The sequence below is a fragment of the Chelmon rostratus genome, chromosome 22 (genome assembly GCF_017976325.1).
Source record: "Chelmon rostratus isolate fCheRos1 chromosome 22, fCheRos1.pri, whole genome shotgun sequence".
NCBI lineage: Eukaryota > Metazoa > Chordata > Actinopteri > Chaetodontiformes > Chaetodontidae > Chelmon > Chelmon rostratus.
This window is the reverse complement of record NC_055679.1, coordinates 14,762,574-14,787,684: the sequence shown is the minus strand read 5'-3', so window position 1 is coordinate 14,787,684 and position 25,111 is coordinate 14,762,574. Positions and strand designations below refer to the sequence as shown.

The 25,111-nt window shown below is 42.9% G+C and overlaps 1 protein-coding gene across 2 annotated transcripts; it reads left to right on the top strand.

The window, feature by feature from the left end:
• The first annotated feature begins 1,281 nt into the window (after nucleotides 1-1,281).
• kdm7aa (lysine (K)-specific demethylase 7Aa) lies at nucleotides 1,282-25,002 on the top strand. 2 transcript variants are annotated; one of them, XM_041963656.1, is made up of 18 exons: nucleotides 1,282-1,386; nucleotides 9,313-9,398; nucleotides 9,862-9,979; nucleotides 10,372-10,532; nucleotides 13,052-13,193; nucleotides 14,263-14,449; nucleotides 14,774-14,936; nucleotides 17,420-17,507; nucleotides 17,630-17,736; nucleotides 18,091-18,182; nucleotides 18,394-18,480; nucleotides 19,154-19,405; nucleotides 19,601-19,725; nucleotides 19,992-20,146; nucleotides 20,255-20,343; nucleotides 20,793-20,980; nucleotides 21,100-21,476; nucleotides 22,415-25,002. In XM_041963656.1, the coding sequence occupies exons 1-18, from the start codon at nucleotides 1,289-1,291 to the stop codon at nucleotides 22,501-22,503; spliced, it is 2,604 nt and encodes an 867-aa protein (XP_041819590.1). In that variant the 5' UTR covers nucleotides 1,282-1,288; the 3' UTR covers nucleotides 22,504-25,002. The 2 variants fall into 2 exon arrangements, with proteins under 2 accessions (XP_041819590.1, XP_041819589.1); XM_041963655.1 differs by having other exon boundaries at nucleotides 20,234-20,343.
• Nucleotides 25,003-25,111: the final 109 nt, after the last annotated feature.

The window sequence follows — 25,111 nt, the reverse complement described above, 5'->3', positions numbered from 1 at the left end:
CCTGAGGACAAAGGGGATGTTTACATCTCGCTGCAGGCTGAGAATGCACCAAAGGAATATAAACAGTCGAGACTGAGATCTGCACAGGAACCGGGTGAATCACATGTGTCTTCTGTGCAGTGAGTGCTCATGAGTCTCTGCATGCACCAAGCCTGCTTGCCTATGCAGAGCAGCACAGATGGGCGTGTGGGGGGATGGGTGCTGTCAGCTCACAGATCAAGCTGTGGGTCGGTGGTCCCATTGCTATTCACCACACAAGCACGTAGGGCATGTCAGACACGTTCCATAGAGACATACCAGGGGTGGATATTGTGTTTTGGTTTTTATACTGCTCTGCAGTGTCTGCCGCAGGTTGAGAATATGAGCAGAGGAACTAGCTCTTCATTTAGTAGAGGTGTGAGAGCAGAGGGATGATAAACTCTGCAACTGTACAAATATTCTGCTGATGGAGCAGTTTTGGATTGTGTGACACAATTATGCGTTTTATGTCTTTATATCCTATCAGCCGCTTTTGTAGGTTAGTGATAAGTCAGTGCTGATGCAGGACATTTGGAAGTAGGTACTTGATGCTAGTTTCTGTCAGCTAAAACACTTTTTAGACATGGTTTGACAACATTTTATGTGTATTTGGCCTTTTTCTGCTTCATTGAAGTAACAGCAATGTGGAACAAAATGTGAATGTTTATGGCATTGTTTTCTATGACCTCGTCATAATATTAACTAAGTACTTCTAGCATCTGTTCACCGTAATTCATGCATTTTGGTCATAATGTTTTGTGACGATTCTGGGTTCTGGGCCAGGATTTGAGATTAACTTCTTGGAGGGTCTACATGAGTTTGCGATGATAAATGAGGCTGAATGGGTTAAATTAATACATCCACTGAAATTTATCAAATGTAACATTTTACATTACAAATACACCTCTTAACTCTCACAATTATAACAATAACAGTATACTGTATATAACATATCATTTACTCACGAAGACCTACAAATGTCATCATTTTCTTTATTTAGAATGATGAGCATGAAGTCTCAGACTGCAACTTCGACAAAATGTCCAAAGCGACAGCATTATGTCATTCCTTTGTTGGAAAAAGTTTGTGTCTATTGTTGGTGTGCCCACACAACCAGATGGAAATGAATAATTTGGAAACTGACGTCAGAGGTGGGATTGCCTAGAATGGAGGATCTCGTGTACGATCGGCTCTCCCATCGGGTATTTCCGGGCGGTGGGTTAAATCCCCGCCCCGCTTCATTCCTGCGTTGTTTGGGGACAGTAGGAAGATGGCGGCGGCCCCGCTGTACTGTGTCTGCCGGCAGCCCTACGATGTGAGCCGGTTCATGATCGAGTGCGACATCTGTAAAGACTGGTTTCACGGCAGGTATGTAGGTTTTGGTGCCTTTCGGAGATGTGGTTCATTCGAATCGACAAACACAAGTTGTTCGTTAAAGAAAGGCGACGGTTCTCTAAGCGGTGACTGGTAGCTAACTTAGCTTGCTAACGCTAGCGGTGGGCGACGGGGGTTTTAAACCGTCTATTGACACGACTTTACGAAAGAAAGTGGGGTTTCATTCTCTGAAATAGGCTTAAATTTCCTCAGTTGTTCTACCATTGAGTCTAAAACATACGACATGTGTCCAGTCGCCGTAGTTCTGTTGCTAATAAACGCTATCGGCTCTAATATAGCCTTTAGCAAATAGTTTCTATCTACTAATATGCGGATCTATCAGGACTGCCGAGCTGTGTCAGTCAACCTGAGTAATCAAAAGCCTGGCGGGGTCATCGTGGCATAGAAATGATGCATGTTTGTTAGTTTCTTGTTGTCACTTCATAATTAAGTTTAACGCGAAATGTTTTACTGTGATTTAACAGATGAAAAAGCCAGTTAGTCTAGTCGCTGCATACCAGTGTGTGAATTCAAGCTCGCAATGTAGCTCACCAAGTTCAGGTTATTCAAGGTAATGGCAACCGCAGCCAACCTTTTACATGTATTTTAAACTTACTGCACAAGCTATATTTCGTAAACAACTTTATTTATTTGGACACAATCTGCAGGTTATTGTTATACTAGATTAGTTAATATCTAATTTTAATACATACAAATTGCAAGATGTGTATGTAACTAAAGCTTTTTGTATTTAGATGTTTTTTTGGTGGTTGACTTTATTAGAAAGCAAGTGGTAGAGAACAAGGAGCTTGTTATGGTCGGGCTTTTGATTGACAGCTTGAGAAATTTAAATCCCCCTTTGAAGCAGAGGAGGCACATGGCAGGGGACCCCTAGTGGTGAACAGGGGGATTATTTAAAGGCACCAGGCAGGAAAACGTCCCTGGACTGCTTGTGTTTTGTCCTAATTTCTCATTTTTTAAATGTCCTATCCTCATTACTGATTACAAGTGGGCCAGTGGTTTTGTATGCTTTTAAATGATTCGTGCTGTGTGTGTGTGGGTGGCGGCTGGCTGTCAAAACCATAATGGGAATTGTATTGCTGTGAAATAGAAATCCTTTTGTGTGTTTGAGCTTGTGTAGCCTAAAATATCAGATTCAGGCATCCCTGCTCCAGTCTGCATGTGATATTACAACAAACACCCTATGCTTTGGGGTCAAGATCATTCTGTGCTGTTTTGGCCTGACAATATGAACTAGTTAATTCTACAGACTGCACTTTTAATTGGATGATCAGAACCCTGTTATCAGGCACTATAAAGCAGACTGTTGTGAAGCTCATCTTGAGCAATGATCATGAGAGAAGGAATATATCAAGAAAATATCAAGAAAAGTGTCATAACTGTGGTCAGATTATATGTTGCGTGTCAGACATACGCAACCGGCAAGACCTGACCTGACTGTGTAACTGTCACACTTTATCTATGTGGCCCCAAGTCCACAGGCCGACTTAGACAAAAGTTACACATGCCCCATCCTTTGAATCAGCCTGTGTGGGCGCATCTCCACGGCAACTGTTTATGAATACAATAATCTGTTTTTGCTCGTGTTGAAATGACGGAAGCCATTGCGTAACCACATTGAGCGCGCTGCCAAAAAACTTGGCGGCCAGAATTTGTGGCGTATCAGAGCCAGAAAAGACTGGCTGTGTGTCATGTGCCAGCAAGAAAAGGAACAAATGTTGGAGCTTCCCCCATTGATGACTAATAAGCAGATACTCACACACACACGGCGAGCAAAGCTCCAAAAACGGCCACATTTCCTGCCTCTTTCCCACGAGGCTGGCCAGAAGGAAAGGGATATTCTCTGGCTGAGGATGATGGCACGCTGATGGAGTGGAAAGGAGAGGAGCTCAACCTCCCGGTGCCTGTTTGTCAGTGTGTTAGCTGAGTTGTTGTTTGTGTTTGTGTGGGGGACTTTGTCTCGCTGCCTCAGTTTCTGGACAGTGTCCTGTTTTCCATCACCTGTATCTCTTGGCATCTCAGTGCACAATATAGCCTGGGACTCTAATGGGATGAGGACTTGGGTCTGGTAAAACAGAACACTGTGTGGTTTATCTGTGTCCGAGTCGTGATCAGTGAGGCAACTTTTTGTTGTTGGGGTTGCACCAATCCAAGTTTTCTCTCTCCTGATACTAATTCAACTCAACTCACTCAACTCAGTTTGTCACTATACTATACTATATTGATCTGAGACTTGGTTCCCCTCACATTAAAAATCTCTGTATCTCAGAGGGTAATGTTATTTAATGTGGACTGGTCAGGACATGGCTCATAAAACAAACTCACACATAGGGTGTAGCAGTGGTAAATGTGACCTATTTTTAGACATTCTATAGCAATGGCAGTTTGTAGTCAATTTAATGATGGTCAAATTATAGCTTTCTTCACGTTCTGTGGTGATACCTGGATGAAGTGCTTATTTGGCTTATGTTCAAGCAAGCAGTTTAATCTGAAAAATCTGAAAAAGTGATTAAAAACTATCCAGCATTTTGCAAGAATATTTAAAGAAAATAGAGCAAGAATTGATTTTGGGTTTTCTCCTATCCTGTCAATCTTCCTTTGACCTAGATTTATCTTGAGCGCCACTGCCCTGAAAGACTCCTCTAGGCACCAAAACCCGCTACTCGAGCCTGTGGTTTGGATTACAAATGTTAGTTTGAACTCTGTTATTTACCATTTAGAGCCTCACCTAATTACAAGACCTGCTTCTGTAAAAGCATTGTTTCCACTGCTTCCAAGATGCCAATTTACGTCAACCCTGTGGATGTTGGTGTGCTGGAAATCCTCACCGGGTCAAGTCAGATCACAGGGTTTACCCTGGTGTAGGTGTCAGGCACTCCAGTCAGCCCGTTGTCTGATTTAGGTATGGGCGGTGGGGGGTGATGATAGACCAGCAGGGCTCAATGGGGAGAGAGGGAATGATTGATGGGCGCTCCAGCGAGCCAAGTTCAATGTGCGATCCGTCACTGTCGCACAGAGTGTGAGCACACTAAAGAGAGATGGATAGCCTCTACAGAGTGCCTTTTTAGTGTTTACGCTAAGTGGATGGATGGACGAGTGGAAGGATTCTTCTTTTTTTTACCACTGTTGTCCATGAAAGAGACGTTTCAAATCATCTGTTTAGATGTCTGTTTGGTTAATTTGCCAAAGCAAAGAGCAAACTCGTAGCACCTGTTAAAAGCTATGTTTACATTCATTAGCAAGGCTGTCTCTTGGGGGCAGGGAAACTGCATTGCTTTCAGCTTGATCAATGTTAATTAGGGGTCAACAGTCTCATGCATTGATTACCAGTCAGATTGAATTATGATATTAAAGATAAATCAGTGCTGCTACAAAATTGAAAACTTAACTCAGAAATGTCACTCTGTAAATACTATTCTGCTCAATTTAGGAGTGAATTTAGATCTCTCTGTGCCACAGTGAATCCACATCGATGGAAAACTCTCAAGAACTCTTATTTTTTAGTCATGTCATGTCATGTTGAGGACAATAAGCTCATTGTAATTCATGATCGGTTAAAAATGCTTTTTGACAACTGTAGAGAGAGGATTGGGCATCCACAAACAAGTCGGTTTTTAGGTGAGTTCTGACTGAGTTTGATGACTGACGTGTTTCGGCAGCAGACAGTCACTAGTCTGATGACTTTGTAGGTTTTACAGGGCCACTGGGGGGGAGCTTAAGACAGCCATGTTGAAGACATGTGTGAAAGCAAAGCCTCAGTGCTTTGAGGCTCAAGGCAACTCAACCTGCACCAAAAACAATTAAGTAGTTAAAACTCCCTGGGGCTCCCATGACGCCCCATAAACAACAAAGTGATCCTCTTTTGTTGTTTACCAGCTGGCTACAGAGAGGCCCACGGTCTCCTTCGAGCTGTAACCACTGCAGGGATGTTAGCTCGCTTTTACGCATAGCTTGCTAAAATGATTTAACCAGTAAGGCCAAAATGACAGATCCCTATCCATCTGTCAAGGCTCAGCTTCCTGCTGTCCAAGTCCAGCACTGTTTATGCAATCTTTGGCTAAGTGCATTAGGGTAAAGGGCCGGAGATGTCAGGTGCTCCTCTGGGGTAGATAAAGATAGCCAGGTGTGTTTAACTGCCCTCATCTCCTCTCTATCTCTATCTCTTACCACCCATCCATTAGGGAGCTGCCAGTTCCCTAATGTAGGCATGTCACCGCCCCATGCAGAGCAGTTATTTAGAGCTTAAAATAATGGTGATGCCCGCCTCCAGCCTTTGTGTTTCTGCACCGATCATGGAGGACAATGAACCCCTCACAGTGCATGGACTAATGAATAAGCCCTCTCAGTCACACAGGAAGGAGGCCCTTGATGAGAGGAAGTGGAGGGAGAGGAGCTGTTGATGGCAGGGGTTTAGCCAAGTACACACATCTCTCGCATTCAGGAAGGGATGTTTTGCTTGTTAATCTGCTGCAGTGTCGTCACAGAATAACCCTCCAGTCTGAATAAGGCTTAAAGTTTTGTTTTTATCTTTGTGAGACATATTGACTGGACTCTCTGTCAGCTTCTAAAACAATGCACTCTGTTGTTGTCCCACAACATATGATAACACTATCTCATTATGTGCAAAGATGACGTAACTTCACTTGTGTCCAATCAGATCTTCGCCCTGACCGCTTTCCAAGAAAATAAGGTTCACACTGGTTCAAGAACTGTTTGCACACTCACAAGCTTTCGGATGATGCAACACATCACCAAGCCTGAGCAAAGCAGGAGGAAATACTTGGCCCTCTTTCAGCTGAATTTCCTCCCCCTTTTTACATCCTCTATCTCAAGTCCACACTGTTTCATAAGCTCGGGTTGCCTTGTTAAATAGTAATCATTACAGGTGACGCATGAGCTGAGTCAGGCCGGCGTATGTGGCACAGTGCCCTGATTTCCCCACTGTGGCATTACATAAAGCTAAGTACCAAGTGAGATGAGGACAGCAAAGTCACCTCAGCCATGCACACACTGCTCTCACACATCTCGACGAAGCCGACGGCAGTGACTCATGCTTTCCCCCAGCGAACAGCCACATGTTTGAACCAAGATTCCTGACACATGAGCTAGGTTTAATACTACAGCCAAGCACTGCACAGTGTTATTGTTGGTCATCCGCTTGCTCACGTGCAGGAGCAGGAGTGTTTCTTTAAGCTTTTTTTTTTTTGGTGCTATTTCCTATTTTGATTTTTTCGCTGGTTTTGCAAGTTTTTTTTGTGGATGTTGGAGGCAAAAAGTAACTTGCAAAAAAATAACATGCCCACGTATTGGCAAGGTAAATATTGAAATTAAAATATTTCATCAATAACTGAGCAACTAAATGCATGGTATTACTCTTTCACCCAGCTCAGTTGACATCTTGACAGTCATATTCTTTACAGATGCAGTTTTCAACAAGTAAATGTTTGCAGTGCAGCCATTAATAGCACAAGGTTGTATGTGGTAAACAGGAGAGAGGGGAGCTACTGTTCATATCCTGTTAGTGCACCAGGGTGATTGGGGCCAGCATTCACACGAGCTCACCACTTCCTGATGAGTTAATGGCCCTCAGCTTTATTTCCTTTACAGTTTCCTGCAATTTCTTGTAGATCAAAGCTGATAGCAGGCTACGATTACCTCCATCCCTCCTGCAGGCGTCTGCCTTTTAAAGCAGAGGATATATCAGCAACAAATCCATCAATTATACCCTGTGTCACTGTGTTAGCTGTCAACCTGAAGCAGTCACCAGAGCCTAGGGGAAGGAGCTGGTGATGGTTTGAAGGTGGGAAATTTTAAGTTCCAAGCTGGTGGGCTTGAAGTTTGTTATGGATTGCATGGTGCAATTCCTTCCTTGGGGTCAGTCATCACAGTGGTAATGGTGCTCAGCGGCATGTTTCGCAATTAGCTGAAGTAAGAGCAAGCTGTGGAAGTGATATAATCACATTGGCCTTGGTCATGGGAGAAGTCAGATGAGTACATTTTGGTTTTGGTTTTCACACCAGCTGAGTTTAACCAGTCTGGATGCTCCAAATGTGACTCTTAACTGGCTTTAAAACTTTCACGTTTTCCAACATTTGTGTTGCCCAACATCCAAGTTTTTATTGTTATGATGTTTTTGTGCCATAAATACATGGCAATCGGCATTTAAACAAAGCCAAGAACTGGCCTTGGATTGCCGGAAAAGTATTAGAAATAGACGTTTAAAAATTGCAGCCAGATGATGTTTAATGGTTAATTTTGAGGTCGAGTGGGGACACAATATGATCTCATATAACAGTCAGTTTCTTCAGAGCACAAAAAGTCACACAGGCACATTGGTGGCCTATGAGCACAAAGGTGTGTGACCTCTCCACCACATAGTGCACATCACTTAACCTTAAGAATGACCTGTGCTCATGCTTCAGTCACACAAGCATGTAGCTTGCAGTTTTTCTTACTCTAAATAGCCATTGGTGTCCGCTGAGGCTGAATTTCAACTCGGTTGCCGTTCAACCCATGCTGCTCTGGAATGGGGCTGTGGTATGCAACAGAGGAATGCATGTGTGTTGGTGCCTCTGGTTCGTCTGTTGCAGGACAGTCGGGGGTAGAGTTAGCACCGTTGCAGATCCATGGGAGAAATAAGCAAGACTGTGGCAAACCTCACTATTGCCCCTTTCACACCAGGCAAAAAAAAAACAAGTAACACCCACTAACATCTGGCTTTTGCCCTTAGTGGGAAAGGGTACACTCAGCTGGTCTGCTGGCAAAGGAAAATGAGTTAATCGTCTATTTTTAGCAGGTTAACTCAGGTTATAGTCTTATTTCACAATTTTTCACTTATTTCATTGTGTGTAATGCTGCTGCTGCACTGCAATTTCCCATCTTGGGATAAATAAAGTCTATCTACATTTTAAACTTGAATATGCATGCTAATTTTTGTGTAAGTGATATATATGTACAAGCAGTTGATGCTCAGCCAAGGATTTGAACTTATGCTGCATTCACATTATGATGGCAGAATGGGAAAAACAGGAAAATGTCCCATTATTCCAACTCCAAGATGGCACAGTCAACCTTGTAGTTGCAATATTTAAATAGCTTAAATAGGCAGTCTTATTTTGTATTTGGGGTAGTTTATTAACAAGTTAAAATCAGATGCAAACAATGATAAAGTTTCAGCCGACAGTTTTGTCGACACTTCTTTAACCTATTAAATTACAACTTTGAGGCTGAGGTGAATACTTTTTCTAATTTAGTTGGTTAAACATATCATCTAGATCGTGAATGCAGCATTAATCAGGGCCAGGGCCATGCCTTTATTTTGTTATTGTGCAAAGGCTTCAAGTTTCCTGCCCTTGTCTCAAAATCAGTGAAGCTGCAGTTTTAGATCATTTGTTTGGAAAAACGAATCAAAGGTCATTGTCCGTGCCCAGACTGTACTTTGCTGTTTCTCAGTGTTTGTTTAGCCAAAACCTGTAACCCCTAACATTTCCTCTGGTAACATACACAGTGTTTGACAGTAGCTTGGTGGTGATTAAACTGTTTCAACTTGTCTTGGTGCCCAGTGGTAACCACAAACTTAATCAACACTCAAGATCATGTTTTATGGTCAGAATCGTTGTTCAAGATTTTACATTTTGTAAACTTTGCTGCAATTGAGAACCTTTTACTTTAAAATGTCCTTTTATCTAAATGATTGAAATCTCTTTTTGCTGATTTATTACATTTTATAGACCAAATGATTATCAATTAATTGAGAAAATAACCTGTACATTAATAGATAGAAGTAATTTAGTTTTGTTTAGCAACTCTAAAACAAAAACACATGAAGAAGTAAGAGATTGTGAATCATGTTGGAAAAAGTGTGAACCTGTTGTAACCGTATCTCCTGTCCATCTCCAGCTGTGTGCAGGTAGAAGAGCATCATGCAGTGGATATCGATGTTTACCACTGTCCCAACTGTGATGTCGTACAAGGACCCTCCCTGAGTGAGTAACGCTTTTTGTCATTAGTGGCATGTCTCCTTTGCTTTTTGTGTCTCTGTCTCCCTCCCTCCCTCGGTCCTAACATGTATCTCATTCATCAAACACGGTCCTCTGATTCTCTGCCTTCCATTTACATGTCTAACCCTTTCCATTCAGTTTTTCCCCATCCCACTGCTGTGTCTATATGTTGGACTGGTCCCAGGAGAAAAGGATCACTCTCTGCAGTGTTAGTCAAGTCTGATTTTGAAGGGGGGGATGGGTCAACCCCGTAGAGCCCAGAGGGCAGACATTAACCGGCTAATTGAATGGTGTTGTAAGCCCTCCACTTTGATTGGACAAGCCCCTCCATCTCTTAGCACAGGGGTTGAGTAGTGAATTGATGTCTTTACAAAAAGCGGTGCCAATGTGCATGATAATATTCAAACAAGGCAACCCTGTGAACCTCTGATGTCTTTGTTTTTTGCAGTGAAAAAGCGCAACAACTGGCACAGGCACGACTACACAGAGCCAGATGATGGATCGAAGCCGGTGCAGGCCGGCACCCCAGTATTTATCAAGCAGCTCCAGAGCAGGACCTTCGCATGGTAGATATCAGCTTGGACACACGCCTCACCTGTCAACCCAGTCACCAAGAGTTCCTCATAAAGCTGGTTTTATACTTACCGCAGGGGGTTAATGGCAATCCTGCCATAGATGCCCTAGGCGTAGGTTGTTAATTCATAGGTCAGCATCATAATTTACCTGCTGATGGCACCACTGCAACACCACATGGATATATTGTACATGATCGGGCTTCATTGTGATGTAATTCTATTCCCTCGGATGGCTATGCGAGTTCTCGCTCTGTCTCTATCTCTATAGTTGGTGTAACCCCTACATGTAGCTGAATTTTTGATGAGACCACAGTGTAGTCTGTTGTGGCTACTTGTATCGGCTCTGAAGCTGGTTTACTGAACTTAATATGATCTTGTTTCAGTGGCGAGGAGATTCTGAGGCGGATGAAGGGCGAGCAGGTGACACCCAGGTACCTAGAGAGACACGGCTTCAACTACCCCATTGGTGTCACAGAGATGGAGGGCCTGGGACTCAAACTGCCAGCTCCCACCTTCTCCGTCAAAGATGTGGAGCAGTATGTGGGTAAGGACACTTAATAATGAGCATTCTTTATTCTGTGGTTAAAAACAGTTGCCGTCAGCTGTATCAAATTCACAATAACACATTAGTTTATCCTTTGGGAAGGATGTGGGCTCTGTGATTGGAACACACAGTAGCCTCAGTCTGCTTAAAAGCTTACGAAACCACCCAACACCAGCCAGCTAAGTGGCCATTGCTTAGCAGGCGCCATCTGTGTGTCAATATGAACAGGTTTCCAGGTTCATGGGGTTTTAACCCACTTATCAGGCATCAGGCGATGGCTGAATGAGTTCTAAATGAGTGACGTCTAAGCTTTCACTACCTTCTCTATGACTCACTGCGCTTCCTTATTGAAATGGCCTGCCACTTCCCAGCTCCTATTACAAGCCCATTACCAAGCCCACCAGTGGTTTTATCATTAAGTTCAGATTACAGACTCCCTCTCTCACTTTATCTCCCTCTCCCATGCCCTATTGAGCATTAAGCCAAGGCACAGGTGTTGTGACCGGGGACCGCGTGTCGGGTTACATTTCTTACAGTTAGAAGACAATGGGAGAACAGGAGTGAACGCTGATGTCTTCTCTGTGTCACAAGGGTCTAAGCGGTTGTGTAGTCATCTTAGTGTGTGGCCAATGATTGGCCTCTGTGGTAGAGCATCAGTGAATGGTCAGTGGAGGTTCCAGAAATACATCTTGCACTGAACATTGGTCCAATAAAGACATGAAGAAAATAAATAGTAATAATAAAAAATTAAATCTATAGCTTTATTTTGCTTTTACTTGACCAGTTCACATGGATATCCAGTTCTATAAGATGCCTGAGCAGAACAGTTTAGTTGTGGACTAGCAGTGTAATAATCCAATAATCCAGTAAACACATATAGAAATAAAATATTCTCATAGAAACCAAACATACAGTAATGTGATGTTATAATACCCCCATCTGTAACCTCAGCAAGTCTATACAATAGCATTTCTGATGCAAATCTTAGCAGGAAACGTCAAATTTTTACTTCATTACTTGCATTACAGCACTAAATTGTACCTTTAAATGTATATTCACGATCTTAGAGAATTCTACTCACTGTCCAGGATGATGAAATGTTCACTCGGGCCAAAGCCAACCTTTAAATCCAACATTTCCTCAGTCTGATTTAGCATACAACAAATAAAGAAGAAGATCAGAACAGGGTGGCTTTGTCTTAGAAAATCTGGATTTAAACATTGGTTTGACCCCAGGGAGATACTTTATCATTCCAGGCAGACGGCACACATCTGTGGGATTGTGAAACTACCTTTGAAGAAGCTAATGCATTAACATTTTAACTTTTTCCATAAGGTTTGCGTATGTGAAAGAATTACAGAGTAATGTGCAAACTGCAAATTGCTAAATAATTGGTGCAATGCCATGGTGATAGTAAAGAGCTTATTGTTCTGCACAGGGTAGTCAAGAAGTAGAAGGTGCAATAGTCACTGTTATTATACGAAGTTGCATAAATTGATCGTAAAATAATTTAAATTGATGCAGAAAAAAATTTAGTTTCTGGTTCCAGCACAATGATTAAGGTGTATTTTGCAACAGTTACCTTAATTAATGGCCACTTTAACGTTACTGGGTGTTGTAATATATTATTTTGCTTACAACGGGATGTCAGGCAGCTCAAGTACCTCTCGAGCTGCTTCAGCACTGTGGATTTTGAATATTATAAAAGGGTTTTCTCTTGCTGCTGTGCTCGTGAAGCTGGTGTTGTGAGCCTGGTGGTTTCCAGGCAGCTTTGTCTCGCACTGTGTGACTGACTGCCTTTACTCCAGCTGTTCTCTGTCATCAGACGCTGGCCAGCTGGGCCTTCAGAGGTGTTTGTGAGCGCGAGTGCATGTGAGTGCATGTTTCTGTGTGTGTGTGAGTGAGTGTGAGTGGGAGACCATGCAAAGGGGTAATAAAAAAGGTGAGCGGGAGGGGTGTGGGGAAAATACAACAACCAGCTGTCTTGCTACACACACTGCACCCCGGTCCCACTTCCGGCCCCATGTGTCACCCGAGTGTGATTTGTAGCGTCCCAACTGTTAGCTGTGTATTCTCTGCTTTGACTTGTTTTCTCTTTTCCTTTTAAGCATCTGTTTTCTGTCTCATACGCGTAAACACACCACACGAAGCCTATGCACACGCTCTTTCTCACATCTATACATGTATTTGCCTTTGCTCACATAGCCGTTAAACGCAGCAGCCCTCTCACCTCCGCCCACTCCTCCTCCTCAGGGACTGGTGGTCTGGACAGATTGACAGATTGTCTCACTTGCCCCCCCTGTACAACCCCTCCCCATACTGCCATATTGGTGCCAGTTTCCCTCAGGGCTTGATGTCTAAAAGCACATGGAGATGCCAGCAGGCCACTGACCCCAGTGAACCCCACACCCACTCAGCAGCCAATTAAAAAAGTTGAAGATATTTTTCATTGAAGACTCACTAAACAACACATCTTCTCTGATATCACATGGACTAAGCTGAACTTATCTCCCATCTAGGTGGCGACAAAGTCATCGATGTGATAGACGTGGCACGGCAGGCGGACAGCAAGATGAAGCTCAGCGAGTTTATCACGTATTTCACCAAGCCACATCGACCGAAGGTCCTCAACCTCATCAGCCTGGAGTTCTCTGACACTAAGTAAGCCATGTTTCAGTCTGTTCTGCTCTGTTGGTTAAAGGAAGAGCATCAGGAAGCACAGATTTAACACCAGCAGTACAAGTCAGCCATGTGAAACTTCTGAAAATGCCTGTATAAAGCAGCATAGGCTATTGATGGATAGATTTGTCCCTGCGGGGGAAATTGATTTGTAGCTCAATCACAAGGCATTTCACACATTTCCTACAACATGATCACCACAGGACACACTCGCGCACACACCCGAACACTTTGCACTTTGGAACAAAGGAGGAGAAAAAAATAGTTTGGAAATATGTAACATAGAAATTTAAGTTGGAAATTTAGTAGTGCTTTCATTTGGTAAACTGTTTTAAAACGCAAGAATGTGGTCAACCACTTTTGTCAGTCTCCTTTGTGAATTATCGGGAGTTGTAGTAATTGTTTACAATTAAATTCCTGTGCACCCGCATTTTAAATGTGAAGTTGCAGTGTTAGAAACAGTCGTTTTAAATAGTTGCATTTTCAAAAAAAAGTTCATTTCAAGCTCCTTCTAGGCAGTAAAACATAATTTTCCATCTCTGCCCACTAAAGTCTGACCTATACTAGATTCTATAGACTGATACTTGATGTCCAAATCTTGATATGAATCAATCTTGACACTGTTTCTAAATAACCTCAAACCTAAATTGACATTTCTGTACTGCAATTTCTTGTTGCTTATCAAAAAACAAATACACCAATACCACACATATCTGCAATATGCTTATCGGCCTGAATGATTTGTCAGTCTGCCTTTAATGGCCACTGTCCTTCACGGTCATCTCATGTCCGTGACTTAGCTGACACTCATGGAAACACTTCTGATTTTGGGTTTTGAGTTTGCTCAAACCTGATTAGTTGATCAACTGAAAATTAATCTGCATCATTTCTAATATTTTTTTAGGCTAAATGATTACTCGATTAATGATCATTGTTGGCTCCTTCTCAAACATGCTCGGACCAGTTGAAAATGAGATCTTCTTGTTTTCATTTAGTTAAGTCCAACCTCCCGTTTGTTTCCCTTTTTGCTTCGCTCCAACCACCCACCAAGGATGTCAGAGTTGGTGGAGGTTCCCGATGTGGCTCAGAAGATGTCCTGGGTAGAGAACTACTGGCCGGACGACTCCTTCTTCCCTAAGCCCTTCGTCCAGAAGTACTGCCTTATGGGAGTCAAGGACAGCTACACAGATTTCCACATAGACTTCGGGGGCACCTCGGTCTGGTACCATGTTCTCTGGGTAAGTGCATGCATGAAAATGTGATTTTTGTGTGTCTGTATTTTATATACTGAGATATTTCGGCCAGGCAGACACGGCTGATACCACTTGCTGAAAAGTGACCCTGCTTCTCACGTCACAGTGATTTATCAAGCAGCTTTGGGGGCACATAGCCATTTGGATGATCTTCCTCTTCCATAAACTAAAGCTGATCCTCATTTTGAGGTGTTTGTGGATGTTTATACCAGCAGCATCACCACAGCCGCCACGCTCAAACACACAACATCAAAGTGTTGTTAAAGCGTGCCGATCGTTAACTCAGATCTCTCTTTTTCTGCTGTGCAGGGTGAAAAGATCTTCTACTTGATCAAGCCCACTCCCGCCAACCTTGCACTATATGAGGCATGGAGCTCCTCGCCCAATCAGAGTGAAGTGTTCTTTGGGGACAAAGTGGAGAAGTGTTACAAGTGTGTTGTGCCCCAAGGAACCACCCTGCTCATCCCTACAGGTCTGTGGTCATGTTGACGCTTGTGTGAAGTTTCTTTGTTTCTGTTAATCATCATAGTCAAAGATCCTCTCGTGCTGACTGTAAAGGTGCTTTCGGTCTGGTCCGAGGAAAAGTTTCTGGTCTGGTTCATGTTCATATTGGCTTTTTTATAAACAAACCAAAAGCTGTCAACATGAAGCAGTTCAGACTGATGTGTCATTATAGATCAACACAAAGTAGTCCCTGTTCTTCAAATAGGACTGAAGTTTAACACTGTGCCAAAAAGTTACACCTGGTATTCTGGTCTGTCTAGTAAAACATTGTGGTGGACTGTGTTGAAAGCTGCATTGAGATCTAATAATACCAAAGCTGAAATATGCATGTGTTCAAGTGGATTCTATTCAAGACCCTCACGAGAACAGTCTTGTTGCTATGGTTTGGTTGAAATCCTGAGTGGAAAACATCAAAACAATTGTTTATGGCCAAGAGAGAGTTCGGCCTTTTCAGTGATTCTACTTAAGAATGGGAGGTTTGATATGAGCCTACAATTCATCAGTGAGGTGTCTAGATTAGATTAGAGAGACATTAATGTGAGATCGCCGTGTTACACATTTTTAAATTTTTTAAAGATTGCTTCCTGAACCGTTCTCAGTCAGCAGTAGGGCTTGGTGATTAATCAAATTTTATTTTCAATCCCAATTGTGGCTTCCAACAATTGTGAAAACAAGACGATCAAGATAAAACTTATTGTACCTCATTTTGTTCACAACGATGTTCTCGTTTTGTCATGCATTGTAAATCAAGCGCACCCCTTCCCTCCACTGCTGTGTGCTTTCACCCTTACTTCAGCGGCCAAACTCACTCTCAGCCAGGCTGTGGCATGTTTAGTTCACCTCACTGTCACTGTTGGATTTTGAGTAGAGTTCAAGGAAATCCCTAAGTTTTTTTTTTTTTTTAAAGTTCAATAAATGCTAGATGTTTCTGAAGTCAGTGAGTGATCATGTTAAAGCATTGTGATCGTAATATTAATCAAAATAATCGTGATTATGATTTTTGCCATAAACGAGCAGCCATTATCACCAGGTGGATTTAATTGTAGCTTAGTCTTCGAATTAATGCTAAAATCACACATCTGCTATCAAACAAACCCTGTGGTTGGTGCATTTGCTTTCAGACCAGACCAGAGTTTGCATGGAAACAAACTGAGACCCTCCCTTTCAGTCAGTCTCTGTCCAGTTGTTTGGTCTGCACCAGGGTTTGATTGACAGCTTTCACGTCAGACTAAACAAACCCCACTAATGAGCAAAAAGGTACCACGATTGATTTGAACTCAACAGGCTAGGTGTCCAAGCACCCTCAGAGTCCTGGATGTGGTTTCCAAGCACCATACATTTCAGACATACAGCTAGCCGTGTCGCTAATGTCATTTCATAGCTGTTGTCTGACTAACTCTTGTGCCAACCCAGCTGACCTGCCACCTGGTTGTGTTTGTCTTTTCACATGCATTCAAAAGTTAAAATAATCATGCTTCTCATGGCTCCTGCCAGGAAAATACAGGCTTCTTGAAGGTCCTCTATCATTGCCAAGGGAAAATAACAGAGAGGGAATTTCTTCCTGAGCAACAACCCAAACAGTTCTTAATGATCATGATTACAAAGGAAAAATGAAGAAAAGCAGTGCTATTATGTAATATGATGAAAGTAGCAATGATGCTGTAGATCACAGCTTTCCCCTGCACATGACTTTGCAATTGTACATTACTTAAACTAGCAGTTCTGTTGTCGTTAATTAGAAGTAGTGTGAAGAGGGTAAAAAGATGTTTGTGTTTCGTGTCACTCACTGAATATGACATGCTTTCTCTTGCCGCAGTGAAGCTAATGCCTCCAGTCATACAATTACCCATCCATCAGCCTCTCAATAGACTTTTTAAGCCGATAGAGTTCCTTTGCTCTTCCCATGCATCCAGACAGACAAAGCTCCGTTCAGCCCGTCAACTGCTGGACGTCCTCAATCAGTCTTCTAGCAATGCTTTCTCAGCAGGCTGAAGCAGCGTTGTAAAGGGGAGCCTTTGGCAGAGAGGGTGTGGAGAGGTGGGAATTAAGTGGGGGTCAGAGAGCACAGTGGGTCAGTCAACCAGTGCATTATCAGGCCTGTCTATCAGACTTACACCAAGCCTCCCAGACTCTGCTTTCTCTCACTCGGTGTTGTATAAAGAGTGCTGTTTATCTGAGGGTGTGGGGGGGGTCACATGATTTTAAAAGGCAACTTTATCTTTATCAAGTCTGACTGTGTGAGGTTTAAAAAGTTTGTTTGTTTTTACATATGTGGGTCTTTTGTGCATGGTCAGGTATAGAAGTGCTGTAAATATCTTCATGCAGATCACTCTTCCATGTGTGAAGTGCCTTGTATTAAGGTGTCAGTTTAGCTGCCCTCTCTTTTAGGTATGTTGCTGTCAGTCTGTGGGTATGTTTTGTTAAACCTTTGTGCTCTGGCGCCCCCTACAGGCTGGATCCATGCTGTTCTCACCTCTCAGGATTGCATGGCTTTTGGAGGGAACTTCCTTCACAACCTCAATATTGGCATGCAGCTCAGGTAGACAGCCCACATAGAACAAGAATGACTTTATTTCTGTTCATTTAAACCAGATGCCAATTTGCTTTTACGTTTGTTACTTTATCACTAAACTGTTTTGCGTTTCATCTGTTGGTTTGTAGGTGTTATGAAATGGAGCGTCGTCTGAAAACCCCCGACCTCTTTAAGTTTCCGTACTTCGAGGCTATCTGTTGGTATGTGGCAAAGAACCTCTTGGAAATGCTTAAAGGTGAGAGTCAAATGTTAATATGGACCAAACACAGTGATCAGAATACACAACATTAGATGAAAGTAACATATTTCAGATATCAGGCCTGTTGGAAAAATGATAGTAAATACAAATGGATAACAGGCTGTAAAGTAGGCAAAATGGTTGATAAGAAAATCAAATGTCTGCAGTGCCACTCTAACAATTGTTAGAGACACCATTCAGTTAGTGTATTGGCCTGGGTTCAATTGCCTTAATAGTTCAAACTCTAACTAAGAAAAAGCTGTTTTCAGCTTTGTGACACTTGCGTTAGTTTCCTCTATGTTTTTCACAGGTTTAATTCTTGTATTATTTTTTTCTTTTTGTCCTTCTCAGAGCTTCGAGAGGACAACTGTCCACCACCAACCTACCTAGTGGAGGGCGTCAAGGCTTTAATCAGTGCACTGAGGACCTGGTTGAAACGAGAGGTAAGGGTCGACCACGTTGTTCTCATGGTCATCTCTCGGCATACCCGCACCTGACTCCGCCCTGAGCATCTACAGCCCACATGGTTATTGTTACACAGTCGGGGACGTTACCAGTGTTTGTTCTTATCTCCTGGATGTGTGTCAGTGGTCAACAACAGACGTCTCTCTGTTCACTTCTGCTGTCTGAATGTTGTCTGCTGTGGCTTCGCAGGTGACTGAGCCCACCAGTGAGGTACCAGATCATATCAGGCCCAACCATCTCATTAAAGAGCTGACTAAGGAAATCCGCTACCTGGAGGTAAGAGGGGACGAGGAGGAAAGGATATAATAGGGGGTTAGACCTTTAAACTGTAACATGCTACAAAACGCTGCAGCTGTAACTTGTGTTTCAAGAGACAAATTCAGGACAGTCAGGTCTTTTGTACGTGGACGTTATCAGATGTCATCATGGTACCTCATCAGCATGCTCATCCATGAATATTATGCAGGTGCCGGCTAGCTCTGTGCTGTAAAGTATGAGAGGTGCAATACAAAAAAAGTGATATTATTATGATATTACGACCACATTACCAGTATATAAATAGATGCATACACAAAAAATGTAAATTAGCAGCAATTCCTAAAGCAGTGTTATGCAAACTAATAACTCAATAGTTTGAGCGGTTACACCTTTAAAGTCCTCATAGAATGTAACCCAAAACATATCTACATACTGAATATGTATAAAGATTTGTTAATATTAAATATTTAACACTATCAGGGGAACTAGAATATCAAACATTCAAATATTATGTTCATTGGCCTTTTCTTACTCTACACAACATACATCAACAACAAGCTCATCCATCCATAGGATACACAGTATAGTAAAAATCAAAAATGGGTTAAAATGGGTGTCTTTCCTGAACTTGAAGTACTGACTTTGCTAGAAACTTTGCGCCATTGTGTGTTTTTGCTGTTTTCATTAACAGGAGGAACCAGTCAGCGGTAGCAAGCCAGTGAAATCTCAGGGAAGCGGGTGCGGAGGAGCATCTGGATCAAATGGCTGCCCGGCCACTCGCTCCACACTGGAGAGGCTGTGCCAGGCCCGGCGGGCCAGAAGGGCTGCCAGGCGGCTGAGGGAGCAGCAGCGGCAGGCTCCTAAAGTGCCCTCCAACCTGGACATCTTGGAGCGTCACACCAGGGAGGTGCTGAGGAGGCTGGAGGTGGGACCGCTGGAGGAGGTGAGCATCATGAGCAGTCAGTGTTCGCTAACATCGTACAGCAAAATCCGCTTTTCATTAAGTGCAAAGAATTCAGCTTTATAGCGTTTTCCCTGTGAAACAAAAAGTGGCTCAGTGTAAATGCTACCTAAGTGTATACATGTGCACTAAAAGATGTCACATATTGTTTATTGACTGATGGCCTGTACCACTCAGGATGCGGCGTTCTGTGCCAAGGTTCACGGGAAGCTCAACAAAGTGTCGACTGCATCAGCTGCTGCTGCAGAGTCTTTAGATGACAACCACCTGCGGCTAATGCTGGTCAACGGCAGAATTATCAGGTGAGAGCTCGCCTCTCTTTGGTCAGCGCAGAAGTTGTTGGCGCTTCTGGTTAATTTAGGCTCAGTGGTCTTTTGTCGCAAGTCAGACCACCTGACTTTGGAAAAAACTGTTTAATTTACATGATATTAGAAATGAGTGAGTCACACAGTCACAGAATCACAATGAAGATCTTTTTATGTTACCATTCTGTAGTTGAGATTCTCTATATTTTATGGTGAAAGTATTTAATTTTTCATCACTCAAATATGTATCTTTGTGTGTGCAGAGATATGAGGCGGCCAGGCAGCAGCCCGGTAAAGACGGAGGGTGAACGGTCACCTGTTGGCCAAGGCCCACCAAAGAGCTGTGTGGATATAAAGTTGGAGAGGACGCAGGACGGTCAAGAGCTGCACAGCACAGTCGACAAACCCACGCTCCTCAGTAAGTCACCAGTTTGGTTGTTATTATTATTATTATTAATATTATTATTAAAACAAGTGTGTTCATTATCCATGTTTTAATCTGAAGGTGTGTTCCTGTGTTCCCCAGGGGGTCTGGAGAGGGTGAAGACTGAACTCAGGGAAGAAGTCTCAGGACACTCCAGTGTGTCGGAGTCAGACAGTGACTCTCCCACAGAGGTGAACATCACACGATCTTATATCACACTTTGTGAAAGAAAGGAAAACCACAGTCAATCAAATGTCCAAACACTCTGAATTCTGAAGTATGTGCGGCTCAAAATATATCTAACACGGATGGTGCACATTAATAAACTAATGTAAATGCACCATGTTTACACACTTTAAATTAAATGACATTCATTTAAAATTAAAACAAATAGTTTATAAGCATGCAGAGAAGCTGGAAAAAAATACCTTGCAGGACATAATTATGGTACATTGTTCAGTAAAATTTAAAACATGCAACACAAGAGGATACAGTACATCATGACAAGCGTTAGATGACATTGTGATTATTGTTTGGCACTAATTAAAACAACAGGCAATACCACAGTGTGCTGCAATGGCACACAGATACAGATTACTGATGCATCCTTTTTCATTTTAACATCACTTTGCCAATGCAGCATAAAGCGTCGTCCTCAACGTCCTCTTCTGACGAGGATTCGGAGAGTTCCCAGGAGGAGGAGGAGGAGGAGGAGGAGGAGGAGGATGAGGAGGAGAGGGGCTCGTCGCAGCAGAAAGGCTCAGGGCACACCATAGAGCTGGACCAGTCTGGCCAGGAACTCAGGCACAAACACAAACCACTCAAACGGTGAGAAACGTGCGCAAAGATGCTGCGAGCGGTCCCATCGGGGCACCACTCTAAGCTCAAACGTGTTGTTTTGATGTGCACACGTTTGTAAATAATGAAGTGCTGTCTGCTTCCCGCAGAGAACGTCCTACCTCACCCAGCACAGAAGAGGCCATTCAGGGGATGCTGTCTATGGCTGGTCTGCTGTGCCCCGCCAAGCCGGAGAAGGTAGCCTCATCCCAGGAGCCCTGGTGGTCCAGTGCCAGCCAGTGCTCGCCGCTGGAGCAGAGGGAGGCGGCCCAGCACCGACTGCAGGGGGACAAGAGCCCGATGGACAGCCAGGGCAACAGCAGCGAAGCCTGGGACAATCAGGGGCTCCCCAGCCCCCTTGGCCGCAGCCACGGCAGCAGCCCAGAGACGGACTACCAGTACTGTGACCCCTCCATGTCTCCACCGCTGCACCCCTCCAAGAGGCACGCCCCCAACCCCCCACCTATCAGCAATCAGGCCACGAAAGGTTTGAAAATGGGATTATTATTTTCACATCGTGTTGCCGTGCAGAATCACGGATGTGCAGAGTTTGACACGAGAAGCCTGTTTTTTCACGCTTGATGTGAAGAAATATTTACACATTCAGAGATTGTAGATTTTTTAAATGAGGGAGGATTAGATATAATTGTAAGAATTTTAAACTATATAATTGAACCTTCTGTGGAGAAACTGTTATTCAAATTGGAGAATTTTAAAAAGACGCCTGGAGGGGAACTTCAGCAAACCAACAGATCAGGCAAAGAAAAGTGGATTAAAAGATAAGCAGCAGTCAAACACTGGGAACAGCAGTGTGACGATTGAGGGAAGCACTGATGCTGAATTAATATGACGTAAAAATATGTCAGATATGCAGTTAATGGATAAAATGAATTAAATAATACATGCATGCTTGCATCCATGACTTAGTAATGTGGAAATAAATTGAATCTCGCAATATAAAACCATGACAGGTATATGAGAATGTGAAAAGATAACAATTTACATGCATACACATTTCTCATTTGGTAATGTAAGGCCAAGCCAACTGTTTGTACATTCAGCATCGACAACAGGTGTGTGAACGTTAAAGCTAAAATGACATTTGACAGAAAATGCAACAATTCTGATGATAATCGCTTCATCGTTTTTGGCAAAAGAACATTTTTAGCTTCTAAAATGTAAATGTATGCTGGCTTTCTTTGTCTCCTTTTTAGTTTTGGACTATTTGGACTATTTTTTCACCATTTCACACACCAACATTTTACAGTGTGAAAGATTCGTTGTGAAAATAACTGGCAGACTAATCGATAATAAAATAATCATTAGGTGGAGCCCTAAACGTTCATCCTAATTGTAATGCTCTTCTCTTCTAATTAATAAATGTAATTAACATGCTGCCTCCTCTCTGATTGTTTCTTTTCTCAGGCAAGCGGCCTAAAAAAGGAATGGCCACAGCCAAGCAGAGACTGGGGAAGATCCTGAAACTCAACAGACACAGTCGGGTCTTTGTGTAACACTTCAAATCTTCGAGAGCCAAAATGATCCGTGTGGATGAGCTCTTAAAGAGAAGAGAAGAAGAAACATTTGTGTATTTGTTACCAGACACTTTTGTGCTGTAGAAATGGGGGGGGGGGAGGACACGCCGCCTGGAGACGATGCTCACTGTGCATGCTTAGGAGACAGGGTATTGGATTTGAAATAAGCAAGTGCACGACTTCACTACAAGCACACTCAGAACAAAGCGGAGAAGGAGCCACGGGAGGCGCCGACGACGAGCGCGTTTTGAAATGCTGCAGGGGAAGGCGGACGGAGCTCTTGCGGGCACCGAGACGGACGGACGGACGGAGGAGGAGAAAGGAGGAGGTCTGCCAAACAAACGACAGGAACGCTCGCTTCGCCCGGGGAGCAGCAACATATCCACTGCTTCTGATGCCAAGATCATCTGCGTCACATTTACAAGTATTTCCTCTCTCCGCCGAACGCACCCCCTCCCTCCCTCCCTCCCATGCAGCCTTCGCTCGCTTCACGGCTATCTGCGACAAACTGAACGGGACGGAGGAGCAGATGAAACGGAGCTGCATCTCCAGCAGGGTCCCTTTGTTTTGTTTTTTTTTTCTTTTTTCTTCCCTCCGGCCCTGAGAGGGGGGGAAACGAGGTGCTATGGAGGAGAACTGAAATTTCAAAATGGTGCTTATTGTTACTTTTCTCCACTCATGCTTGTCCCTTCCAGCCCTCACCTCCCTTCCCCGACTCCCCCTCCCTTTTATCTCAATCACACCAGCAATAATGACTTTGAGGAGAGGACAGTGAGAGGCAGCACTTTGGTGCACTCTTCTCCTGTTTAAAAAAAAAACGGTGCATCACAGACCTGCACAGCTCAGTGCAAGGGGGGGGGGGCTGGTGAAAGGGGAGTCAAAGTGCTGCCTCTCTGAATTTGTTTAAAATAGAAATTACGAGTTGTTTGCTCGGGTCAAAAAAAACCAAGCGGAGATGACAAAAGACTCGCACGATATCCTACTTAATTTATTTCTCGTTTTATCTGTGATGTTGATTTTTTTTAATGTGTTATTTTTATGGATTCTGAATGATGTATTTATTAATTGAAAGAGATAATGATTTTATTATATTTGGACCCTAAAACCTCAGCTATTCTGAGGGGTTTTTCCTTTATAGGGTTTTTTTTTTCTTTTTATCTTTAACACTTTTTAAAGGTGGATGTTTTTAGAGTTCATGTGATCATCATCTGTTGAGTAGCAATTTACCTACAAATCTTTTCTTACCTTCTATTCTGTCACAACTTTCCCCTCCGTCTCCCAGTTGAATAGATCCTTGTTGATTCTTGTCTGTTCTGGGTTCCTCTTCTCCCTGTAGCCAGAGGTGTTGGGCTATGTGCGAATAGAAACTAGGTTAGGTTGAGAAATGTCAACTTCCATGTCTACACCTGAGCTTTTTCAACTAGTGCCACTTCTCATTAGCAAAAAAAAAAACAAGTATTCTGAGCCACTGTGGTCGATCCAAAGTCGTCGATGCATTCAGAGGAAGTGAACATTTGAGAACTTTGTTGGGATGTGTGAGGTTTTTCCTTTTTTTTTCTTCTTTTTTTTTTTTTGAAAAAACAAAACAGTGCTGATGTGTTTTGCTCGGGGTGCGCAGTTCTTCACTCTCAGGGAATGATGCCATGGACATAACTTTCGATTAACCACCAGCCACGTCATGGATGCAGACAGGATGCTCTCAGCGCTCAAGACTTTAAAGATTCACCTCGTGCTTTGGAGTTGCTGAGGTTTGTTTGTTTTTCATTGCTCTGAAAAAATGATTTCCTGGTCGTGGTTTTCAAGTTGTAATGATAAGCTGTGCTTTAACCAGTCAGTCATTGTACCGTTGAGGATAACTTCAGTTCACATTGATTTGGTATTGTCCCCCACTGCTTCCTAACACATGTTCAGCTCAGTCAGGTTGACTCTAAAAAGACATTAAACACATGTAAACAGCACCCAGGCTTAACTGCTGCCAAGTAGCTTTAACACAACTCTTTGAACAGCGTGAGACTTTGAAAAGCTTTGCTCAGGTTGACTTGTAGTGCACATGCCCTGCGAGTGACTGATCAACCATTCAGCCCTGTTGAGGTGATTCACATAATCCCAACACAGAGAACCAGTCTACAAAATTAGTGTTAATCGCATTTCCAGACTGATTTCCTCCCTCTTCTTACACTACACTTTAACCTTTTGAAGTCTTTGCATGTCAAGTCATTGAAAACACACGAGCTGGCCCGCAGGCAGGGTTTGTTATAAGCTGTAGTATTCATCGTACAGGATCTGTCCCTTTTCGCTTTTATATGCAGCTCCCTTGGCATTTGTGTTATGTGCGTTGGTTCTTGCAATGGTTTTTTCCAGATTTAAATGGCTTATGATTTAAAATATACAAACACTGGCTAACTGTGACACTGTTGATGCGTTGCATTTTGTTTCTGCATTTCAAAAATTGCGTGTAAATAAAAACTAATGAAATAACACTTGTCTTTTTTTGTCAGAGCCAACCAAAAAACGACTGACTAATCTGGCACAATAACGCAAACTAGCTGTAAAATTCATTTAAATTTACATTTAAACCATATTATAC